Source organism: Nilaparvata lugens, chromosome 1 (genome assembly GCF_014356525.2).
Source record: "Nilaparvata lugens isolate BPH chromosome 1, ASM1435652v1, whole genome shotgun sequence".
Taxonomy (NCBI): Eukaryota; Metazoa; Arthropoda; class Insecta; order Hemiptera; family Delphacidae; genus Nilaparvata; species Nilaparvata lugens.
In genome coordinates this window covers 96,059,092-96,081,073 of record NC_052504.1, presented here as the reverse complement: position 1 = coordinate 96,081,073, position 21,982 = coordinate 96,059,092, and the positions used below count along the sequence as shown (strand labels likewise).

Genomic DNA, 21,982 nt, shown 5'->3' with positions numbered 1-21,982 from the left:
TATTTATTTTGATTGTTGCTTAATCCTCAAATTTGGGAGCCGCCTTATTTATTTATCTATTCATTTATTTATTCCACAATTTTACAATGCAAGCTTACGTATCTATGAATACACTATTATGTAGCTGGGAACCGCCTTATGTATCTATGAATAAACAATTATGTATCAAACAATTTATTCAGCACAACGCAATCACAACTTAAATCACAGCACACAACGAAATCACAACTAGGTCAAAATACATAATAAAATCAACAACAACAAATCCTTGAAATGAATAAAGACAACGAAAATCAATGTTATTTACAAGGAGTATTTCTAATACATTTCTGAACCTTCTTTATTATTTCTCGATTTAATAATAAATTTCAACAAGCATTCCACTGTGACCATTTCCATTTCCATTGTGAATACGCAAATGAAGTGTGTTAATGCTATCAATAGCATTCAATAGTTCACCCATAATAGGGCTACGTTATAAGAACAATATAACTTGATACAAGAGTTTGTATAAAATTAGTTTAGGCTTGGAGAAAATATCCGTGTTTCCAAATTGTGCGAAATTTCAATTGTTCATGCAAGCCAATATGACTGGATATATTCATATTGACAACTCAGCAACGACAGTGTTGTCGAATTGAATAGAGATTGGAAATTTTGCACAATTTGGCAACATGCATATTTCTTTCAAGTCACAACTTATTTTATACAAACGATATTGATATTTGAAGAATTAATTCACAATTATTGTGGATGGAACATCCAGTCGACTTATTTTGCAATGCAAATCTTCCAAATAATTAAGTTTTCTTTGATAATAACTATATCGGAAAGATAGACATACAAACAACACACCAATAGAGAAGAAACTCAGTCATTCTAAACTGATGTGTGCCAATGCCTATACTGATACATTTTTCCACACTGAGAGAACCTTTTTTAAATACTGTTCACTTGAATGGTCTCTCATTGGTGTGAATACGCAAATGAAGTGTTAGATGACCTGAATGAGAAAATCTTTTTGTACAGACTGTACACTGGAATGGCTTCTCTTTGGTGTGAATACGCAAATGAACTGTTAGATGACCTGACTGAGAAAATCGTTTTGTACAGACTGTACACTGGAATGGCTTCTCTTTAGTGTGGGTACACATATGCCTAGTCAAGTCACCAGACTGAGAAAATCTTTTTGTACAGACTGTACACTGGAATGGTTTCTCTTTGGTGTGGGTACGCATATGAACAGACACGGCACCAGACTCAGAGAACCTTTTGGTACAGACTGTACACTGGAATGGCTTCTCTTTAGTGTGAGTACGCAAATGAAGTGTCATATGACTTGACTGAGAAAATCGTTTTGTACAGACTGTACACTGGTAAGGCTTCTCTTTGGTGTGGGTACGCATATGAACAGACAAGGCACCAGACTTAGAGAATCTTTTGGTACAGACTGTACACTGGAATGGCTTCTCTTTAGTGTGAGTATGCAAATGAAGTGTCAGATGACTTGACTGAGTAAATCTTTTTGTACAGACTGTACACTGGTAAGGCTTTTCATTGGTGTGAATACGAGAATGAGATGTCAAACTACTTGAATGAGAAAATCTTTTTGTACAGACTGTACACTGGTAAGGCTTCTCATTGGTGTGAATACGCAAATGAGAAGATAAATGACCAGACTGAGAGAAGCTTCTATTACAAAATGTACACTGAAAAGGCTTCTCTTTGGTGTGGGTACGCATATGAACTGTCAAAATACATTTGTAAGAGAACCTTTTGGTGCAGACTGTACACTGAAATGGTTTTTCTTTGGTGTGAATACGAGAATGAGATGTCAAACTACTTGAATGAGAAAATCTTTTTGTACAGACTGTACAATGGTAAGGCTTCTCTTTGGTGTGGGTACGCATATGAACAGACAAGGCACCAGACTCAGAGAACCTTTTGGTACAGACTGTACACTGGAATGGCTTCTCTTTAGTGTGAGTACGCAAATGAGAACTTAAAAGACCAGACTGGGAGAAACTTCTATTACAGAATGTACACTGAAAAGGCTTCTCTTTGGTGTGGGTACGCATATGAACAGACAAGGTACCAGACTCAGAGAACCTTTTGGTACAGACTGTACACTGGAATGGCTTCTCTTTAGTGTGAGTACGCAAATGAAGTGTCAGATGACTTGACTGAGTAAATCTTTTTGTACAGACTGTACACTGGTAAGGCTTCTCATTGGTGTGAATACGAGAATGAGATGTCAAACTACTTGAATGAGAAAATCTTTTTGTACAGACTGTACACTGGTAAGGCTTCTCATTGGTGTGAATACGCAAATGAGAAGTTAAAATAGCAGACTGAGAGAAGCTTCTATTACAAAATGTACACTGAAAAGGCTTCTCTTTGGTGTGGGTACGCATATGAACTGTCAAAATACATTTGTAAGAGAACCTTTTGGTGCAGACTGTACACTGAAATGGTTTTTCTTTGGTGTGAATACGAGAATGAGATGTCAAACCACTTGAATGAGAAAATCTTTTTGTACAGACTGTACACTGAAAAGGCTTCTCTTTGGTGTGGCTACGCATATGAACAGACAAGGCACCAGACTCAGAGAACCTTTTGGTACAGACTGTACACTGGAATGGCTTCTCTTTAGTGTGAGTACGCAAATGAGAAGTTAAATGACTTGACTGAGAAAATCTTTTTGTACAGACTGTACACTGATAAGGCTTCTCTTTGGTGTGGGTACGCATATGAACAGTCAAGGTACCAGACTCAGAGAACCTTTTGGTACAGACTGTACACTGGAATGGCTTCTCTTTAGTGTGAGTACGCAAATGAGAACTTAAATGACCAGACTGGGAGAAACTTCTATTACAAAATGTACACTGAAAAGGCTTCTCTTTTGTGTGGGTACGCATATGAACAGTCAAAATACATTTGTAAGAGAACCTTTTGGTGCAGACTGTACACTGAAATGGTTTTTCTTTGGTGTGAATACGAGAATGAGATGTCAAACCACTTGAATGAGAAAATCTTTTTGTACAGACTGTACAATGGTAAGGCTTCTCTTTGGTGTGGGTACGCATATGAACAGACAAGGCACCAGACTCAGAGAACCTTTTGGTACAGACTGTACACTGGAATGGCTTCTCTTTAGTGTGAGTACGCAAATGAGAACTTAAATGACCAGACTGGGAGAAACTTCTATTACAGAATGTACACTGAAAAGGCTTCTCTTTGGTGTGGGTACGCATATGAACAGACAAGGTACCAGACTCAGAGAACCTTTTGGTACAGACTGTACACTGGAATGGCTTCTCTTTAGTGTGAGTACGCAAATGAAGTGTCAGATGACTTGACTGAGTAAATCTTTTTGTACAGACTGTACACTGGTAAGGCTTCTCATTGGTGTGAATACGAGAATGAGATGTCAAATTACATGAATGAGAAAATCTTTTTGTACAGACTGTACACTGGTAAGGCTTCTCATTGGTGTGAATACGCAAATGAGAAGTTAAAATAGCAGACTGAGAGAAGCTTCTATTACAAAATGTACACTGAAAAGGCTTCTCTTTGGTGTGGGTACGCATATGAACTGTCAAAATACATTTGTAAGAGAACCTTTTGGTGCATACTGTACACTGAAATGGTTTTTCTTTGGTGTGAATACGAGAATGAGATGTCAAACCACTTGAATGAGAAAATCTTTTTGTACAGACTGTACACGGAAAAGGCTTCTCTTTGGTGTGGCTACGCATATGAATAGTCAAGACACCAGACTCAGAGAACCTTTTGGTGCAGACTGTACACTGATAAGGCTTCTCTTTGGTGTGTGTACGCAAATGAGAACTTAAATGACCAGACTGGGAGAAACTTCTATTACAAAATGTACACTGAAAAGGCTTCTCTTTGGTGTGGGTACGCATATGAACAGTCAAGGCACCAGACTCAGAGAACCTTTTGGTGCAGACTGTACACTGATAAGGCTTCTCTTTGGTGTGTGTACGCATGTGAACATTCAAATAATAAGTCTGAGAGAAGCTTTTTGTACAGAATGTACATTGATGAAGCTTTTTAGAAGTAGTTTTGCATGAAACCCTCTCTTCTCGTACCATTTCTTCATTGTTGCCTTCTCCCTCCTCTTCTGCAGACGAATCACTTCCACTTTCAGCTGATGATGGTTCCTGAAATCACAAGGTTCAAATATCAATTCACACATGCAAAATCGCAAAATAGTTCTAACATTAAATAATGGGACTGAGCTTTGATCTGGGAGATAATAAAGTACGGTATCATGATTTTACTCAACTGAAGATAACATCTATAATAATCTAGTGTAATATAATTTGTCTAATTGTGTTACAATTATGCATATTATATAATTGTGGATGCATATTGTAATGAGATTCAACCAAGAATGATTGTTATTAAATATACAGATGTCAATACCTATAGTGAGACCACATTATAATGGCTGTATTTGATCAATATTGGCGTTGTTATCACCAACAACTATAACTAACAAAATATTCAATTTTTACTACAAATTTATCAGTCGATAATAATTGAAAAATATATTTTCTTGATGGGTACAATATAACTGATTATTTTCAACAAGCATGTACAGTACCGGTAAGTTAATATTGAATCAAATATACCGGTAACAGCTATTCTCTACAGATGGCAGTGGCAAGGCGAATAATCAGCATCGCTGTTCTCCACTACCATTATTGAACGAGCGTTAGCGAGTTCTCACTCTTGACTTACTGAAGGCTAAAGTCGTTGTCCGTCTGCTTGTATATTCTACAATGACTTTAGAAAGAATTGATCAATCATCTTCAAATTTCGAACACGTATTCTTTGAACCTTTTCACAGGTCAAGTTCGTTGGACAACAAAATTTACTCACTCCTTCGTCCTTTTTCATGATATAAAAATAACATTAAAAGTGCATGAAAAAATTGTTGTGATTTATCATTTAGTCAGCTAAAGAATTCATTGCATGCAATTACAACAGTTTTTCCATTCATTCATAACATCAACTGAGGTTATATGGAAGCTATCAGACAGATGCGCGACATAGTCGAAAATGCCTTCAATAAAGAACTACTACAACTATGGATGCCCGATCCATGTTCATAGCACCAGTTCACCCAACTGTGTTATCTCTCTCATTGAATTTCCCGAATTCAATTTCACCTTGGGATTCCCGATCCCAAAACCTCTCAGTCCCGCCGAAACGTCGTCACCACTCGATAACACCGCCTGTATTATCCTCAGTACCTCAGTCCCGCTGAATAATAAAAACATCACATCTTCATCCATTTTACCTTATTTACTAATAATTTCTGCCCAGAATAAACCAAAATCCTTACAGTACAACCTACTCGATCCAGCCGTAGAATGAGTATTCAGTTCCAACAGTTAACTGATTTTCATCATCATGAAATGTTCAACTACAATAGTTATTTGTGCAACTAGTGCGCAAAGTGACAGTTTGCTGCACCGAAAGAAACGTTTACGCACGTATTTCACATTAAGTTTTTCCTACAGTTACCACTGAATATAAAAAGTGGGTAATTATGGGTAAAATTGCCTGAAATGCATCAAATGTTTTTCTGTGTAATTTTATTATTGATAAATAGTATATTTCGCACCTAGAGCAGAAAATGAGATTTTTCCAGCTCGAAATCGGCTCGAAAAGATTGAGAGCTGGAAAAACATTTTTGCCCGTGGTGCGAACGATATTTTTCGCCACACTACAGGTATTGCTGACAAAATAAAGAAAACAAAATAAAGAATACTCGTACCTAGCTATCTAGCTATCGTACCTATCTCTTGATTTTAGTGGTAGAAGATTTGCAGTCAGGATTTCAGATTCTTTTAAAATTTCACTTGGAATACCACAGTCATCTTCAAGCATTTTTGAAAATTCGGAATGCACTAATCAACAATAAATAATTGAATAATTGAATAAAACTGGAATCGAACTAATTCGCTTCGAAACTGGAACTGAAATCATGGCTACTTCAGCTGATGATGAAAGTGGACACTCGCCCGATCTAGCGGATGACTTATTAACTACTTCCATGAGCGGCTGGAAAGAGACAACTTTCTGGCCTAGACCGGAAAAGGAACCCTTTTCTGACGTCGTCTGCAAACAAGGTCTTTCAGATCTATGTAGGGACTGGAAAACAGCTGCTTTCTGTGCAGTGTGGCGAAAAACCTTAATCCTAAAATCCTAAAGTCCTCGTTGTCCTTGGTTATAATATATAATGAATAATAATTAGCGCGTTGTGCTTCGTTGCACCTCTGCTCACTATAGCAGCCCAGTCACTGTTACCAACTTCATTTTGATTTTGCTGCACTGTTGCTCCATATAACCTACTAAATATTTTGCGTTGCCATGTTGCAAATCTGGAGTGCAGAAAAATTTTTCCCGCACTAGAGCGGAAAAGGGATTCTTTGCGTTCTGTAATCAGTGCAGCAATGACCACTTTTCAACGTAACTGTAGGAAAAATAATTTTCAATTCAAATTTTCAGATTTCAAAACTCCTTTCATAACATAAACTAACACTTTTCATCTCAAAATATTTCACGTATCACACTTACAGGGTTTATGTTCCTGCTCGTGTTGCTCACACTCTATTACACTAGTTATGTTGACCCCACTTTATATGTCTTTGTACAATATGCATAACATTTTCCAATTGTAACGTTTCAATGCACACTTCAATAGTTATTTGTGCAACTAGTGCGCAAAGTGATAGTTTGCTGCACCGAAAGAAACGTTTACGCCCGAGCCGTAGGCGCGGGCGGAATGGCTTCTTGAGTGCAGCAGAGGAACATTACATTTTTCCTACAGTTACCATTGAATATGAAAAGTGGGAAATTATGGATAAAATGATGGCTGAAATCCATCAAATGTTTGTGTGTGATGGTGTTATTAATAACAACCTTAATTCATTTAAAAATTAATAATCCAATTGAAGTTGAAAATTCTCAGCCAAAGTTCTCATTTTTATTCATTCAAGAATCAGAAAAAATACAGATAAAACAAAAAAATTGCATTCAAAATACACGCCAACAGCTTGTTCAGATGGCTGCAAAATGGCTGAACCGACAAGCGCGCGACCTAGCGGGAAGAATCGTACCTAACTTCGTTTCATCCAGCTAAAAACAGTATTTAGATATTTAGAATTATGATTAACTAGAATTACCGAAAAATACTATAAGTAAACTAAAAAATATTTATAAAATAACATAGACAACAGAAAATATTTGATTCTAGTATATTCTAATGTTATTTTATTAATTTTATTGACATGGATTTCGAACGGTAATTATTTAACCTGAAAATTTGAATTTCAAAATGTGTGTTTGCTACATTTCTCATTGCTTGGAGTTGAAATAATTATTACTGTCAATAGAAAATTAACATTATTTATTATTAAATGATGAGAAATCATTATTTAATTATGATTTAGATAAACATTATTCTTGTTTTGGATTTCTAGATTGGGATTTTATCATAAATGTAGGGTAGCCATTGAAATGATTCTCTATCTAAATCTAACCACAGTCATTGTTACCAACTTAATTTTTGTTTTCCTGCACTAATCCTCCATATAACCCACCAACTATTTTGTGTTGGCATGTTGCAAATCTGGAGTGCAGAAAAATTTTTCCCGCACTAGAGCGGAAAAGTGATTCTTTGCGTTCTGTAATCAGTGCAGGAATGGCCACTTTTCAAGGTAACTGTAGGAAAAAAATATTTTTTCTTCTCTCTGAAAATTAAAATTTGGTTTGGTTTTTTCAAAGTCAATTTTGAAATAATAAAAACTTGACTAGTTCGTAATTATTGTTATTTTTCATTGATTGGCTGGAGAATCAAACTATGCGAGATTGTATTGGATAAATTGATTCTAAAACTTAGTTTTTGAATTATATGTTGAATAATTTATTTAAAATTTTTATTTCGATTTAATGTTCAGTACCCACTTTTGATAATTCATTCTTCATGGTAAAGTTTTGGTTTCCAAAATAACCCAGCCAGTCTGGCTGTGCCAGATAACAGGAGTTCATTAATTCCTCCCAATCAGTTCCAATATAAGGGAACATTAAAATATACCATAGGTCTATATCTAAAATTATTTGGAAAAATACTTACATAATCATTATCAACATCATCATCGTCATCAGAGTGCTGCTTTCGGTGAAGGGTTCTGGCAATTCTATCCAGCACTCCAATGCGATACAGTTTGACATAGGCAGTGGGTAGAGTTATCTCTGAAACATTAACGAAACGTTCATACTACTTGACATTGCAGATATTAAAGAGAGAAAATTTCACATAAAATAGGATATCCCTTGGTATAGACTGTTTGTGTCCCAAATTTCACTGTTATTTCAAGCCGATTATTGTCGATTACTGTCTTGAACGAGTGAGAGTGTATATGAACGGTACATTATGAGAGACACTAACAGCTCACATAGCTTCACGAAAATGAACTATGTGGACTATCGGCTTGAATATAATTTATTATAGTTTTGGACTAAAATTTTATGAAGTGAACAACTACAAGACTTGACCTATTTCGAACTATGTGTAACCCTTATCCAAATTTGGGAGAGGAATAGCACAACGCTACCTTATTTTCTCTCTCTCTCTCTATGATTTTGATGATGTACTTATTATTATTATTATTATTTATTTACAATGCAAATGACACTAATGTAATAACATTGAAAGATAAAATAATAAGGTAGTCCTTGTGCTATTTTTCTTCCAAATTTATAAGTGACAAAGTCCAAGATAAGGTTAAAATTTCACGTGTACAATTTTTATGAAATTTTAGTCCAAAATAAACATTAAAACTATTGTATCAATCAATAGAGATTGGGATATCTTCGTATGCTATCTTTTTTATGATTATATTGAGACATATGATCTTAACTGACATCACTACGTTGCTAAGACTGAGCAAATGTTTCCAGCAAATAGAGATCCTTTTCTTTTCATTTTATAAGAAGTAAGTTATATTAAACTAGAGCCAGATACTAGGACACCTATAAGACTACTTATATTGAATCTAATGAACCATCAAATCTATAGATTCCATATAGATTTAATGGTGCATGAGGCCGGGGACACACGAACGGTTTTTTTGCCGGGCGAAGTGCAAAAGAACACAGGAAGGCATAGAGAAGGACCCCCTAAGCTGGCCGGCGAAAAACCGGACCCAGCGAGAAAATCAGCCGGAGGCACAGCCGGCTATTCTCTACTTCGCCGGCCAGCTGTTTCGCCGGTTCTCCGGCTGTTTCGCCGTCCGGCAGGTAGGAGGGCATTGTTATGGAGATGAACACACGGTACGGCAAACAGCCGGCCGGCCCAGCCCCTACATCTACCACTTCTTCAGTCATTCATATGTAGTTCACCTCTCAAAGTGGTTGTGTTGTAGATTTGTTCAGTGTCCAGAGTTGTCATGAGTGTAGATCTAGACATAGACTTATTAATAAGCCTAGTTCATGAAAAGACTGCATTATGGAACAGATCTCTAGAAATTTAAAAAAACAAAAACTATACCAGAGACTGCTGGCGTCAAATTTGTATGACGATGAATCCTGCATTTGAAGAAATGGAGGAAAGCCAGAGAAAAACCTATGCTTATTCATATTCATTAATAATTCGGTTTAAATTATCTTTTAACGCCATTAAAAACAGTAACTTCCAATTAGATGAATAAAGAAGTAAGAACAAGTTTGTGCCACAATTGACTTGTCAGAAACTATGTTAAATGATTTGAGAAACGTATTTTATTCAGTAAAATTTTAAAAAATGAATAACTATTTTAATGAGAGCCTCAGAAACTGAATTACTGTTACTGGTTTACTGTTATTTCCAATCAATACAATACAATTTCTATAAACTACTATTAAACGAAGATCTGTTGTTAAATTTAAAATTATTTAATTCCATCAAATCAAATCTTTATTTGTCCCAAAAACATAATAAATGAATAAATAATTACAATGACAAAAATGGTTATAAAAAAGTGAAATGCAATATAAAACAAAGTATCGGTCGAATTTCAGCCAAATAATTGTTTTACCCGAAGAAATTAAAAATGTATATGACTTGAGAAGAAATATATTACACTCTTAGTTCTTGACTGTACCATTTAATATGTACTGAGACCCTCTAAGTACATATTTATGAAGAACATTATTCGGTTATTATTGCTGCCATGTCCGGCGACCGTCGAACGGCAGTTGCAGTATGTTCTGGTATTCAACCGGCGCCGGATCCGGTGAAACAGCCGGCCCGGCAGTTTTACCATAGAGAAACAATAGCATGGGTAGATATCCCATGGTATGGGGCGTTCATGTCGCAACTTTTACTGTTATCTCAAGCCGATAGTCCACGTAGTTCTTTCCCGTGAAGCTGTGTGACACTGGTAGTCTCTCATACTGTGCCGTTCATACAATCTCACCCCAACAAAACAGTAAAAACTGACAGTAATCGATAATAATATTAGCTTGAGATAACAGTAAAAGTTGCGACATAAAAGTCCTATACCATGGGATATCTACTTACGCTATTGTTTATCTATGGTTTTACCTTCTCATGTGTCCCTGGCCTTAGATTCAAGATATAAGTGCCCTAGAAACCGGGTCTAAAAGCTGTTTATAATGATTTGGAAAGTATTCTCAAATAAAACTTATAGGAAAATAATCAATGATATTGCGAGCTTCTATACTTTTGTAACTTGCTGTATAAATGTACTATAGTGAGGTCTACGTTATAATGGCAGTACTTGATTAGCATTGGTGTTGCTATCCTTGTCTATTGTTTGACAAATCAGATAGGTCTATCATTTTCTAGCACGCAAATTTGCCAGATCGTTTTCAACACTTCGGAAATATAATCATCTCAATTATGAAAATGTATTAGTCAATCATTGAAAAGTATGTATATTTCTAGACGATTAAAATATAATTGATTATTTTAAACAAGAATGAACAGTTGATATTACATAAGATATACCGGTATCAGCTAAGGCAGTGGCAAGGCAGAGAAACGGCGACGCTGTTCTCCTATCTTTCTCCATTGCCATTGTAACGTGGACCTCACTATAGTTTGTAATTCAATTGAAGAGCGGAATGTTTGTCATAGATCAACCAACCTTTGTTAGATGGTCGTTCCTTGTCTTTGCATTCATTTTCCATCAAGTTGACTCCTTCGTTTGAGATTGATTGCTCCTCTTGTACAGGGGTGGCTGATACCTGCAAATATTTACATTATAGTTACAAAAGATAATACACCCACAACTTACACAGACAAGATGATTTATTTATTTGATAATAACAGATAAACTGTGATATGAGACAAGATACGTTTCTGTTTTTATGAAAAAAACTAGGAGGTAACGCGTGGTGCTCTGCAATAAAACTTAAAGAACTGAAAACTTGACCTACTGAAATCTTGAAGAATTTAAAATGGGCCTATAGCCATCCATTGAAATTGTATTTTGAAATCTATACAATAATTAGTATAGTTCTTAGTGAGGAGTTGTGTGTATTTTTGGCTTCAAAATCTTATAGAATAACTTAATTAATTCTCAATGTGCATTGATAATTAAGTGTAATATTTAACTTTAACTTGGTGTTTTAATTCTTGAGTTCAAAATTTCTAGCTAATGTATATTTTTGGACTAAATTTGAATTTGAACTTTTTGCAGTAGAAACATAACCTACTTTTTTGGACCTGTTAATCATTATCAAAATTCGTGAATGGTTTAGGAACCATAGGTTCCATAGGAACCATGGTTTAGGAATAGTTCCATAGGAACCATGGTTTAGGAATAGTTCCATAGGAACCATGGTTTAGGAATAGTTCCATAGGAACCATGGTTTAGGAATAGTTCCATAGGAACCATGGTTTAGGAATAGTTCCATAGGAACCATGGTTTAGGAATAGTTCCATAGGAACCATGGTTTAGGAATAGTTCCATAGGAACCATGGTTTAGGAATAGTTTTGGGACAAGCCTGTTGTTCCTTCTCAATCATATTCATATGATTTGTGATTGTATCCACAAATAAATGATTAAATAAATTAGAGAACTGGCTTATACACGTATGAGATAGGAAGATTATGTTTGACCACAGCCTACTATATCTAAAATAAGCCATGGTTTGACGCATCATCACGTCTGAACTATTCAACTGATTGACTTGAAATCTTGCATTTAGATTCTTAATTAACCGAGGATGGTTGCAGGCCTATTTTCAATTCTTCAAGATTTCATTACGTCAAGTTTCCAGTTTGTCATGTTTTAAATTAGACCCTTGTGGAGCTCGGGTTTCCTGTTAGTGAATAAATAAAGTAAATAAATACTTTGATGCAAAAGAAGTTACCTGTTCTTCTTCGAGAAGTTTCAGCTCGCTAAGCCTGTACATGCTGTCCACTGAATCCGTCATGTCTTTGATGTCTGATATCTCTGCTGGCCCTTCATTGACTGGCTCTTCATCAGAGACCCTTGATGGCTCAGGTTCCACCTTCAAAAAATGAAGAAACCCGGTTTAATAGAGCACACGAATCAATAAAGTACTTGTGTGTATATTGAGTACTCTTATTGAATCGCCATTTCTTTCGTTAGGACTTCTCTTGAATAAAAATAGAAACCTACAGATGAAAATTACTGAGATATTGCAATTATTCAAATGCTAATGAATCAATAATAATAATTACTAAACGAAAATCCAAATTAAATGCTTCAATTCACCCCGAAGACTTCTGCTACTGCAAATATTGATAACAGGGTGAATGGCTAGATGGAAAGGCATGGACAAAACGATGGATTAAACGCATTTAATTTGAATGTTCGTTTAATAATAATTAAAAATAGAAATCTAAGTAGGCTACCCTTTTTAAAATTGTTTACTTACACCATGTTAAATTTATGGCATGTATCAAGTCTTGATAATGGCATCATATAGCCGAAACATGTTGTGAGTGAACTATTTTTTAAAAGGTTACTATTGGATTTCTATTTTTATTTATATTTTATCGAATCCTATAGTGAGATCCACCTTAAAATGGCAGAAAGAAAAGATAGGAGGCCAGCGTTGCCAATATTTGTTTGCCTTCTATAGAGGATAGCTGAAACCGGTACAGCCTATCTGATGTAGGATATCAACTGTTCTTTCTTGATTAAAAATAATGATAAATAATATTCTATTTAAGAAAATGATTTGATAATGAATTTGCAATTCTCTCAAAAAATTATGCTCGAAGCCTATTCCAGTGATGACACAACAATGTATGTATCGTGAGGTCCTTATAAAGACAGAGTGAAGAAAGATAGGAGAACAACGTTGCCGATCCTCTGTCTTGTCAATCACTCCTATAGACGGTAGCAGATACAGGTTTATTGATGTAATATTAAATGTTCATTCTCGTTTGAAATAATCAATTATTATTCTATCAAGCAAGAAATTATACTTTTCAATAATTTCGTAATGAATTTTCATAATTAAGATGAAATATTTTGTCAATTGATTATTAATTCTACATTTTTAAAAGACGATCTGGCAATAGAGCAGAACGGAAAAGAGATAGCGCTATCCGCTTTGTTGAATGATAGACAAGGATTGCAATACCATTGCTAATCAAACACTGTCATTATAACGTGGACCTCACTATAGACTGTATACCATGCATGTTCTACCATTAGAGGCAAGCTTCAGGTCTTGGGACATGCATGATATGTCGTCATAGATTGCTGTGTCATCACAGCGAAAGACTTCAAGCAAAGTTTTTTGTAAAGTATCAAACTTGAATGCAAATTCTCAGTACATTATAGATCACAAATCTATGTTTAAGAAATGGAGGAAATTCACATTTCAGAGCGTCTTCACATTTTCAATGAAATTCAAATTTCATTTATTGTCATTATAAATAATTTATTAAATGAAATTCACATTTTATTTATTGTTTTCTACAGAAGACAATATAATAAGATTAGAAAAAAACTCTCCTTGTTTTTCAGTTTTACACATGTTTCAATGCAAACATAATTTTCAAAATTATTATTAATAGAAAGTGAAAAGACGTACCAAAAATTGCTTGCAGCTTATCTTTGGAGCACACTGAATTCTTATCTATTGAAGTGAACTGGATACTTTCCATCACTAATTTGCAAGATCTTGTAAAATAGAGGAAAATTTTGCATTATTTTTTTATTGGGTAACACTCTCTTATGGTGATGAAGATACAAAATATATCTGCATATCTGTGACTCTTTTTCGTTCCTCTTGCTTTGTTGACTCTTCCATTCATTCTAGCATTCCAAGTTATGAACACAACTACTGTTCTCTCTTCATTTCATTCTTTCTTTTCAATATTCTTCTTTACTTTCTTATTTGAAAACACACTATCGTATTGTTGAAGTGTGTTTATTAATTTCATTAGGTTTCATTAATTTAATTTCATTCTTTATTTTCAATATTCTTCTTTACTTTTTTATTTGGAAACACACTAACGTATTGTTGAAGTGTGTTTATTAATTCCAACTTATTCCACATAACAAAGTAAAGACGAATATTGAAAAGAAAGAATGAAATGAACAGAGAACAGTAGTTGTGTCTGGCTTCATAACTTGGAATCAATTAATTCTTACAAATACGGTTGAGGACTCTTTAATTTTTGTACAGCCCCGACAGTTGAGGAATGCGACCGCAGAGGACTGAAAATCAGTCCTCAAATGTCGCATTCCTCGACTGTCGCAGGCCTCGACTGTCGCGTCCCCGAATAAATACTTGGATGCATATGAAGTTACCTGTTCTTCTCCGAGAAGTTTCAGCTCGCCAAGCCTGTCTTCTGTATCAATGATGTCTTTGATGTCTGATACCTCTACTGGCCCTTCATCAGAGACCTTTGATGGCTCAGGATCCACCTTCAAAAACGAAAGAAAATCGGTTTAATAGAGCACACGAATCAATAAAGTACTTGGATGTTCATTTTGTACCTTTATTGAATCCTATAGTGAGGTCCACCTTATAATTGCAGAAAGAAAAGATAGGAGAACAGTGTTGCCAATGCTTTTCCTTCTATAGAGGATAGCTGATACCGGTTTAGCTTATCTGATGTAATATCAACTTTTCTTTCTTGCTATAAATAATGATCAATAATATTTTATTCGCCAAGAAAATGATTTAATAATGAATTTTCAATTTTATCATAAAATTATGCTCGAAGCCTTTTCCTGTGACCATACAACAATGTATGTAGACTGTAGTGTACCATGCATGCAGATAGCGCTATCCTCTTCGCAACGATTCCAGATCGTTCTTTAACAATGTAGAAGATATAGTAATAATTAACAACATATTTTGGCTAATGGAAAGAAATAAAAATGAAGGTACCCTTTTTTAAAATTTTATGGTACGGTAAATGAAAAAAATTAAAAAGGGTATACTTAGATTTAATAACTTTCTATTCAAGAGTAGCCCTAATAAAAAAGATATCTAGGCTAATCTCAAATATTAAAATTCATTATTTAATAATTGGAAATATAATGACAATAGTGAAGTTGTGTTTCTTTTCTGGCTCAAAATTTAGCAAAATTACTCAAAAAATTTTCAATTTGTAGAGATTTGAGTGAAATATGTTTGTTTTTAATTGGTTTTTAAATATCAAAACTTGAAATTTTTAGTTTAGTCATTAGTTTTGAAGTGGAAATTGAACTTTTTCAAGTGAAAAGTGGAATCATAACCTCATTCTTTTTTGAAATTTATATTTTTAAAAATTTGGGAGAAGACAGTTTTGGGCTATGCCTGTGGTCTTCTCCCAATCATATTACTTATAATGTAATTATGATTTGTGATTTTTAATGTAATAAATAAATAAATAAAATAAGAAACCTAATTATTAATTAATGACTATAAAAATTATTTATTATTTCAAACAAGAATGAACAGTTAATATTGCCTTATTACCGTTCATCAGATATACCAGTATCACCTATCCTTTTATATAGAAGGCAGTGGCAAGGCAGAGGATTGGCAACGCTGGTCTCCTATCTTTCTCTACTGCCATTACGGTAGCCATAACATGAACCTCCCAATCATTCATAGTTGAGAATGATTTTGCCGCTATAAATGTATAAATAAATTATACTTTTCAACATCAACCACATCTTCAAATTCCAATTAAAGATTACATACTGTTTTGGCTCAACCAAACATGAAATATTGGAATAATATTGTGTACTGGTATTAAAACGGTAGTTTGGAGTTGAAGTTGGTGTAGTTGATTGGTACCAGCTGTAGATAATCGTTCCTTACAAGACCTATACAAATAATTATCACTCGCCTATCATTGAGAAACTGGAAAATGTTGGAAAAAATTATTCACCTCATGAAAAAGAGTTGTTCATATTGTATTCATTAATTACTGAAGAATGACAGACTAATTTACATTTTTTTGAATTTAACTCAGATTATATTCATCCTAAAATGGAAGATGGAAAGAATATGGAATTCTGTCTAATTCATCGTACATCGCATATTTCCTGGACCATCTATTGACAATCAACAACTATGAAAACATTAAATTCATCTCTGAAACACTGTTTAAACCTATCTATTTTTTAATTTAACACTTTACTGACAAATAACTAACAAACCTTCATAACTAAAATTACTAACTAAATTTTTTAATACTTGTTTTAGAAAAGAATATTATGATCACCCCGACACATATTATTATAGTGGGGTATCATAATTAGAACTAAGTTTAGTATTAGCAACTTTTGTATGTATATTATAATAATTATGTATATGTTTTGTCAATAAACTCCTCTGGTTTCAATTCATTGGCAATCAGAGATATTATTATTATTACTGATAGATATTACTAACAATTGATTGAGAAGAATATGTTTCCGGAATAATAAATGCTGCATGACTAAGCACATAGGAAGTCTGTATTGAGATGTAAATGAAAATATTGATGGGTAAAACCTATCTGGATGGGGGCATGGAACTGTCAAGAGAGAACAATAACCCTCCTTCAACGCTGGTTGGATGTGAAACAATAACTGTCAACCCATGTCAATGCTCAACCAATATCAAACAATAGATCTCTTAATGCCCCCATCCAAATAGGTTTAGCAGCATAAAATATGTTTTCAAAACCTACTCCAAAATCCACCACTCTGGTCCGCAACTTACAACTCGACATAATATGTATCGTTTAAAAAATATCAATTAGCTCAAGGAAATTAGTTCTTTGATAATATTAGAATAGGCTGAAAATTGTGATCTATAATGATGGAATTCAACTATTTTTCTAAATTCAATAAGAATGACTTGAAAATTCTGTTTTGAAACAATATGTACATATGATATGAGTTACAAAAATGAATGTGTAATTTTTAATTACAACCTGATATGAGTTACAAAATCGTTATATTATACTAAAATTATTTGTTGCGTGAAACACACCATTTAATTGCAGGGTTTGGTTTTTACCACACGACAAACATATTATCCTTTGATTAGTAATTCGATTGTACATCAGTAAATCCGCGTCCACACTATGTCGATCGACACCGATCGACAAAGTCGATCGACAATGTCGAACAAGTCTGGACGTGTCGCTCGACATTGTTGAGCGCTGTCGAGTCGAGTCGAACGCAACCCGATTCAGGTCGGTCCGGTTCAAAGAAAGTCGAGTCGAACGCACCAGTGTGGACGTGTCGATCTTGTCACTGCCGTTTTAGAAAATAGAATAGTGATATACTGTTGTGAATTAGTGAATATACTGTTGTGAATATACTGTTAGTGAATATACTAGTTAGTGAATAGTGAATATACTGTTGTTCAAGTGCTTGCATTTTTATTGAAAATGAATTGGAGTGATACCCAAACGTCGAATTTTATTGAAATGTACCATGATCGTTCTTACTTATGGGATTCAAGTGATGTTGACTATAAAAACAGAAACAAGCGGCATGATGGTTTGGTGGAACTCATTTTATATAAAAACTCGATTCTTATTTCAAATAAAACACTCGATTAAATATAAGCTGACTAAGATAAAACACTAAACACTAAAACACTTAAAACACTAAAACACTTGAAACACTCGATTATGTATGAACATTTATGATGGTTGTCGATCGACTCGTCCACATGTACTGAGGCAATTTTGTCGAGTGACACAGTCGAAGGTGTCGAGCGACATTATCGATCGACCGGGTCGACAGAGTCGATCGACATAGTGTGGACACGGCTTAAGAACTTCTCGGTTTAGATCTTTGTCGCATCTAGATAAGCTCTGCAAAAACTCCATGTTACACCAAGAACTACAGAGTATAGACTGTCTAATAGTTGGAAATTATAACTTTGATGAACCTTTATAGAACACGGTAATGGGAAGTGTGGAATAACGTCACTCAACTTAACAGAATGGGGGCATACGCTTCATTGCACAAGGGTCGAAAATGTGCTAAATCTACCTGCAAAAGGGTCTCGCAGTTGTATTGTTCTAGCTTGACCGTCCCATGCCCCCATCCAGATAGGTTTAACCCATATTGATCAGATAAATTTCATGATTCACCAAATAAAGTCAACTGTGACATGAGATAAATTGACTTTCTGGCGGTACGAATTTCGCCGGGTAAGCTAGTTACAATCAATGAATTCTTACAAAAACCGTTGAGGACTCTTTAAACTTTCCACAGCCCCGACAGTTGGAGACTGCGACCGTAGAGGACTGAAAATCAGTTTTCAAATGTCGCAGTCCTCGACTGTCGCGTCCCCGAATAAATACTTGGATGCATACTAAGTTACCTGTTCTTCTTTGAGAAGTTTCAGCTCGCCAAGCCTGGATATGCTGTCATCGACTGTATCAATCATGTCTTTGATGTCTGATACCTCTACTGGTACTGGCACTTCATCAGAGACCCTTTTTGGTTCAGGATCCACCTTCAAAAAATGAAGAAACCCGGTTTAATAGAGCACAAGAATCAATAAAGTACTTGGACGTATATTGTATACTCTTATTGAATCGCCATTTCTTTCGTTAGGACTTCTCTTGAATAAAAATAGAAATCTACAGATGGAAATTACTGAGATATTGCAATTATTCAAATGCTAATTAATTTTTTAATAATTATTACTAAACGAAAATCCAAATAAAATGCAGTAAATAACCTCGAAGACTTCTGCTACTGCAAATATTGATAACAGGGTAAATGGCTAGATGGAAAGGCATGGACGAGACGATGCATTAAACGCATTTAATTTGGATTTTCGTTTAATAATAATTGAAAATAGAAATCTAAGTGGGCTACCCTTTTTAAAATTGTTTACTTACACCATGTTAAAATTTATGGCATGTATCCAGTCTTGATAATGGCATCATATAGCCGAAACATGTTGTGAGTGAACTATTTTAAAAAGGGTAGTCTACTTTTATTTCTATTCTTATTTATATCTTATTGAATACTATAGTGAGGTCCACCTTATAATGGCAGAAAGAGAAGATAGAACAGCGTTGCCAATTCTTTGCCTTCTATAGAGGATAGCTGAATACCAACTGTTCTTTCTAGTTATAATTAATGATCAATAACATTTTATTCGCCAAGAAAATGATTTAATAATGAATTTTTAATTTTATCAGAAAATTATGCTCGAAGCATACACTGTGATGACACAACAATGTATGTAGACTGTGTACCACGCATGCAGATAGCACTATCCTCTTCTAGTTCCGCAACGATTCCAGATCGTTCTTCAGCAATGAAGAAGATATAGTAATAATTAACAACATTAAAAATTTCATAATACAGTAAATAGAAAAAAATTAAAAAGAGTATACTTAGATTTTTATTTCTTTCTATTCAAGAGTAGCCCTAACAAAAAATTTTTCATTTAGTCCATTTTTGAACTATTTTTAACGACACTGCAGTCTAATATCTTTGAATATTAGTTATTAAAACTGTATTTAAAACACACAGAGTTTTGATAATGGATTTTAATAATTCGAAAGCGCTCCACGTTGAGCACTAGTTTTAATAACTAATATTCAAAGATATTAGAGTGTAGTGTCGTTGTTAAAATAGTTCAAAAACTGATTATTACTTGCAGTTCATCATGGATAATGAAATAGATGAATATTATTTAGACTAATCTCAAATATGAAAATTCATTATTTAATTATTGGAAAAATAATGACAATAAGTAACCTAATTATTCTTTAATGACTATAAAAATGATTTATTATTTCAAACAAGAATGAACAGTTAATATTGCCTTATTACCTTACATCAGATCAAAGACCTTAAAGATGCATAGGCTCACATGCAGCGCTAGTGTCGTACTTAGAATTGAAATCCGCCATTGAGGGGGCAACCCATAAGATTATTACATACCAATGCCACCAATGCCTTTGTGATCTATAGTATTACAAATAAATAATAATATAATATCTCGTGCTAAAATACCCCAATGGCGGCCTTCAATTTCAAGTAAGAGCTATCATTGTGGGTCTATATCTCTTTAAGGTCTTTGACTTGGAATTGAAATCCGCCATTGAGGGGGCAACCCATAAGATTATTACATACCAATGCCACCAATGCCTTTGTGATCTATAGTATTACAAATAAATAATATTTATAATATATCGTGCTAAAATACCCCAATGGCGGCCTTCAATTTCAAGTAAGAGCTATCATTGGGAAGGCATAGGCATTCTTTGCATCAGATATACCAGTATCCCCTATCCTTTATAGAAGGCAGTGGCAAGGCAGAGGATTGGCAACGCTGTTCTCTTATCTTTCTTCACTGCCATTACGGCACAGTATACCTATTCTGTGATTACGGTACGGTAGCCATAATAACGCGAACCTCCCAATCATTCATAGTTGAGAATGATATTGTAACTATAAATGTAGGAATAGCCTAAATAAATTTAGGTATATTTAAATACCCAAGTTATACTTTTCAACTTCAACCACATATTTTATTCAAATTTCAATTAAAGATTTCATACTGCTTGGCTCAACCAAACATGAAATAATTATTAGAATATTTTAATTTTGATCTGTCACATTCTGTCTGGTATTGGTATCTCGAGTACCAAGTCGAAGTAGGCTATAGCCTATTCGTATTTGATGCTTTAGACGACTATAGCCTAAGAGTATTCTATATACTAACAAAACAAGAAAAAGATCTTACATAAATAATAAAAGATTCAGTGATAAATGAATAGATACTTACAATATATTCCATACTTCTAGCGTTATTATAACTAAAAATACTGGAGAATAAATCAAAACGTAAAGCCTCCTTTGTGTCTTTGTTAGCGTGGCGTGGACGTTCCGATACTCTCGATATTTACTGGTAAAGTAAACTGGTATCAATATTTTGCTTTCGATACCGGTGGTATCGGTATCGTAAGATGCGATACTTTACAGGTATCGATACACAAGTTGGAGTATCGAAGCAGCAGTATCGAAAGCGTATCGAATTAGTTCTTCTACCACAGAATATTATGATTGTGCTTCTAGTATAGAGAATAAACTTTTCGCCACACTGCACAGAAAGCAGCTGTTTTCCAGTCCCTACGTAGATCTGAAAGACCTTGTTTGCAGACGACGTCAGAAAGGGTTTCTTTTCCGGTCTAGGCCAGAAAGTTGTCTCTTTCCAGCCGCTTATGGCTGGAAACAACGCGCTAATTATTATTAATAAGTCATCCGCTAGATCGGGCGAGTGTCCACTTTCATAATAAGCTGAAGTCGCCATGATTTTAGTTCCAGTTTCGAATCAAACTAATTCGCTTCGCAACCAGTTTTATTCAATTATTTATTGTTGATTAGTGCATTCCGAATTTTCAAAAATGCTTGAAGATGACTGTGGTATTCCAAGTGAAATTTTAAAAGAATCTGAAATCCTGACTGCAAATCTTCTACC

The 21,982-nt window shown here is 34.5% G+C and overlaps 1 protein-coding gene across 1 annotated transcript; it reads right to left on the bottom strand.

Annotated features, from left to right (window-relative positions):
* Positions 1 to 204: 204 nt before the first annotated feature.
* Positions 205 to 21,387, bottom strand: LOC111054032 (zinc finger protein 271). The gene is made up of 9 exons (XM_039419679.1): positions 21,290 to 21,387; positions 18,860 to 18,994; positions 14,842 to 14,958; positions 12,419 to 12,559; positions 11,187 to 11,286; positions 8,171 to 8,289; positions 2,096 to 4,184; positions 1,729 to 1,927; positions 205 to 1,392 (listed from the first exon to the last, which is right to left on the bottom strand). The coding sequence occupies exons 1-9, from the start codon at positions 21,299 to 21,301 to the stop codon at positions 951 to 953; spliced, it is 3,354 nt and encodes a 1,117-aa protein (XP_039275613.1). The 5' UTR covers positions 21,302 to 21,387; the 3' UTR covers positions 205 to 950.
* Between the last annotated feature and the right edge of the window lie 595 nt (positions 21,388 to 21,982).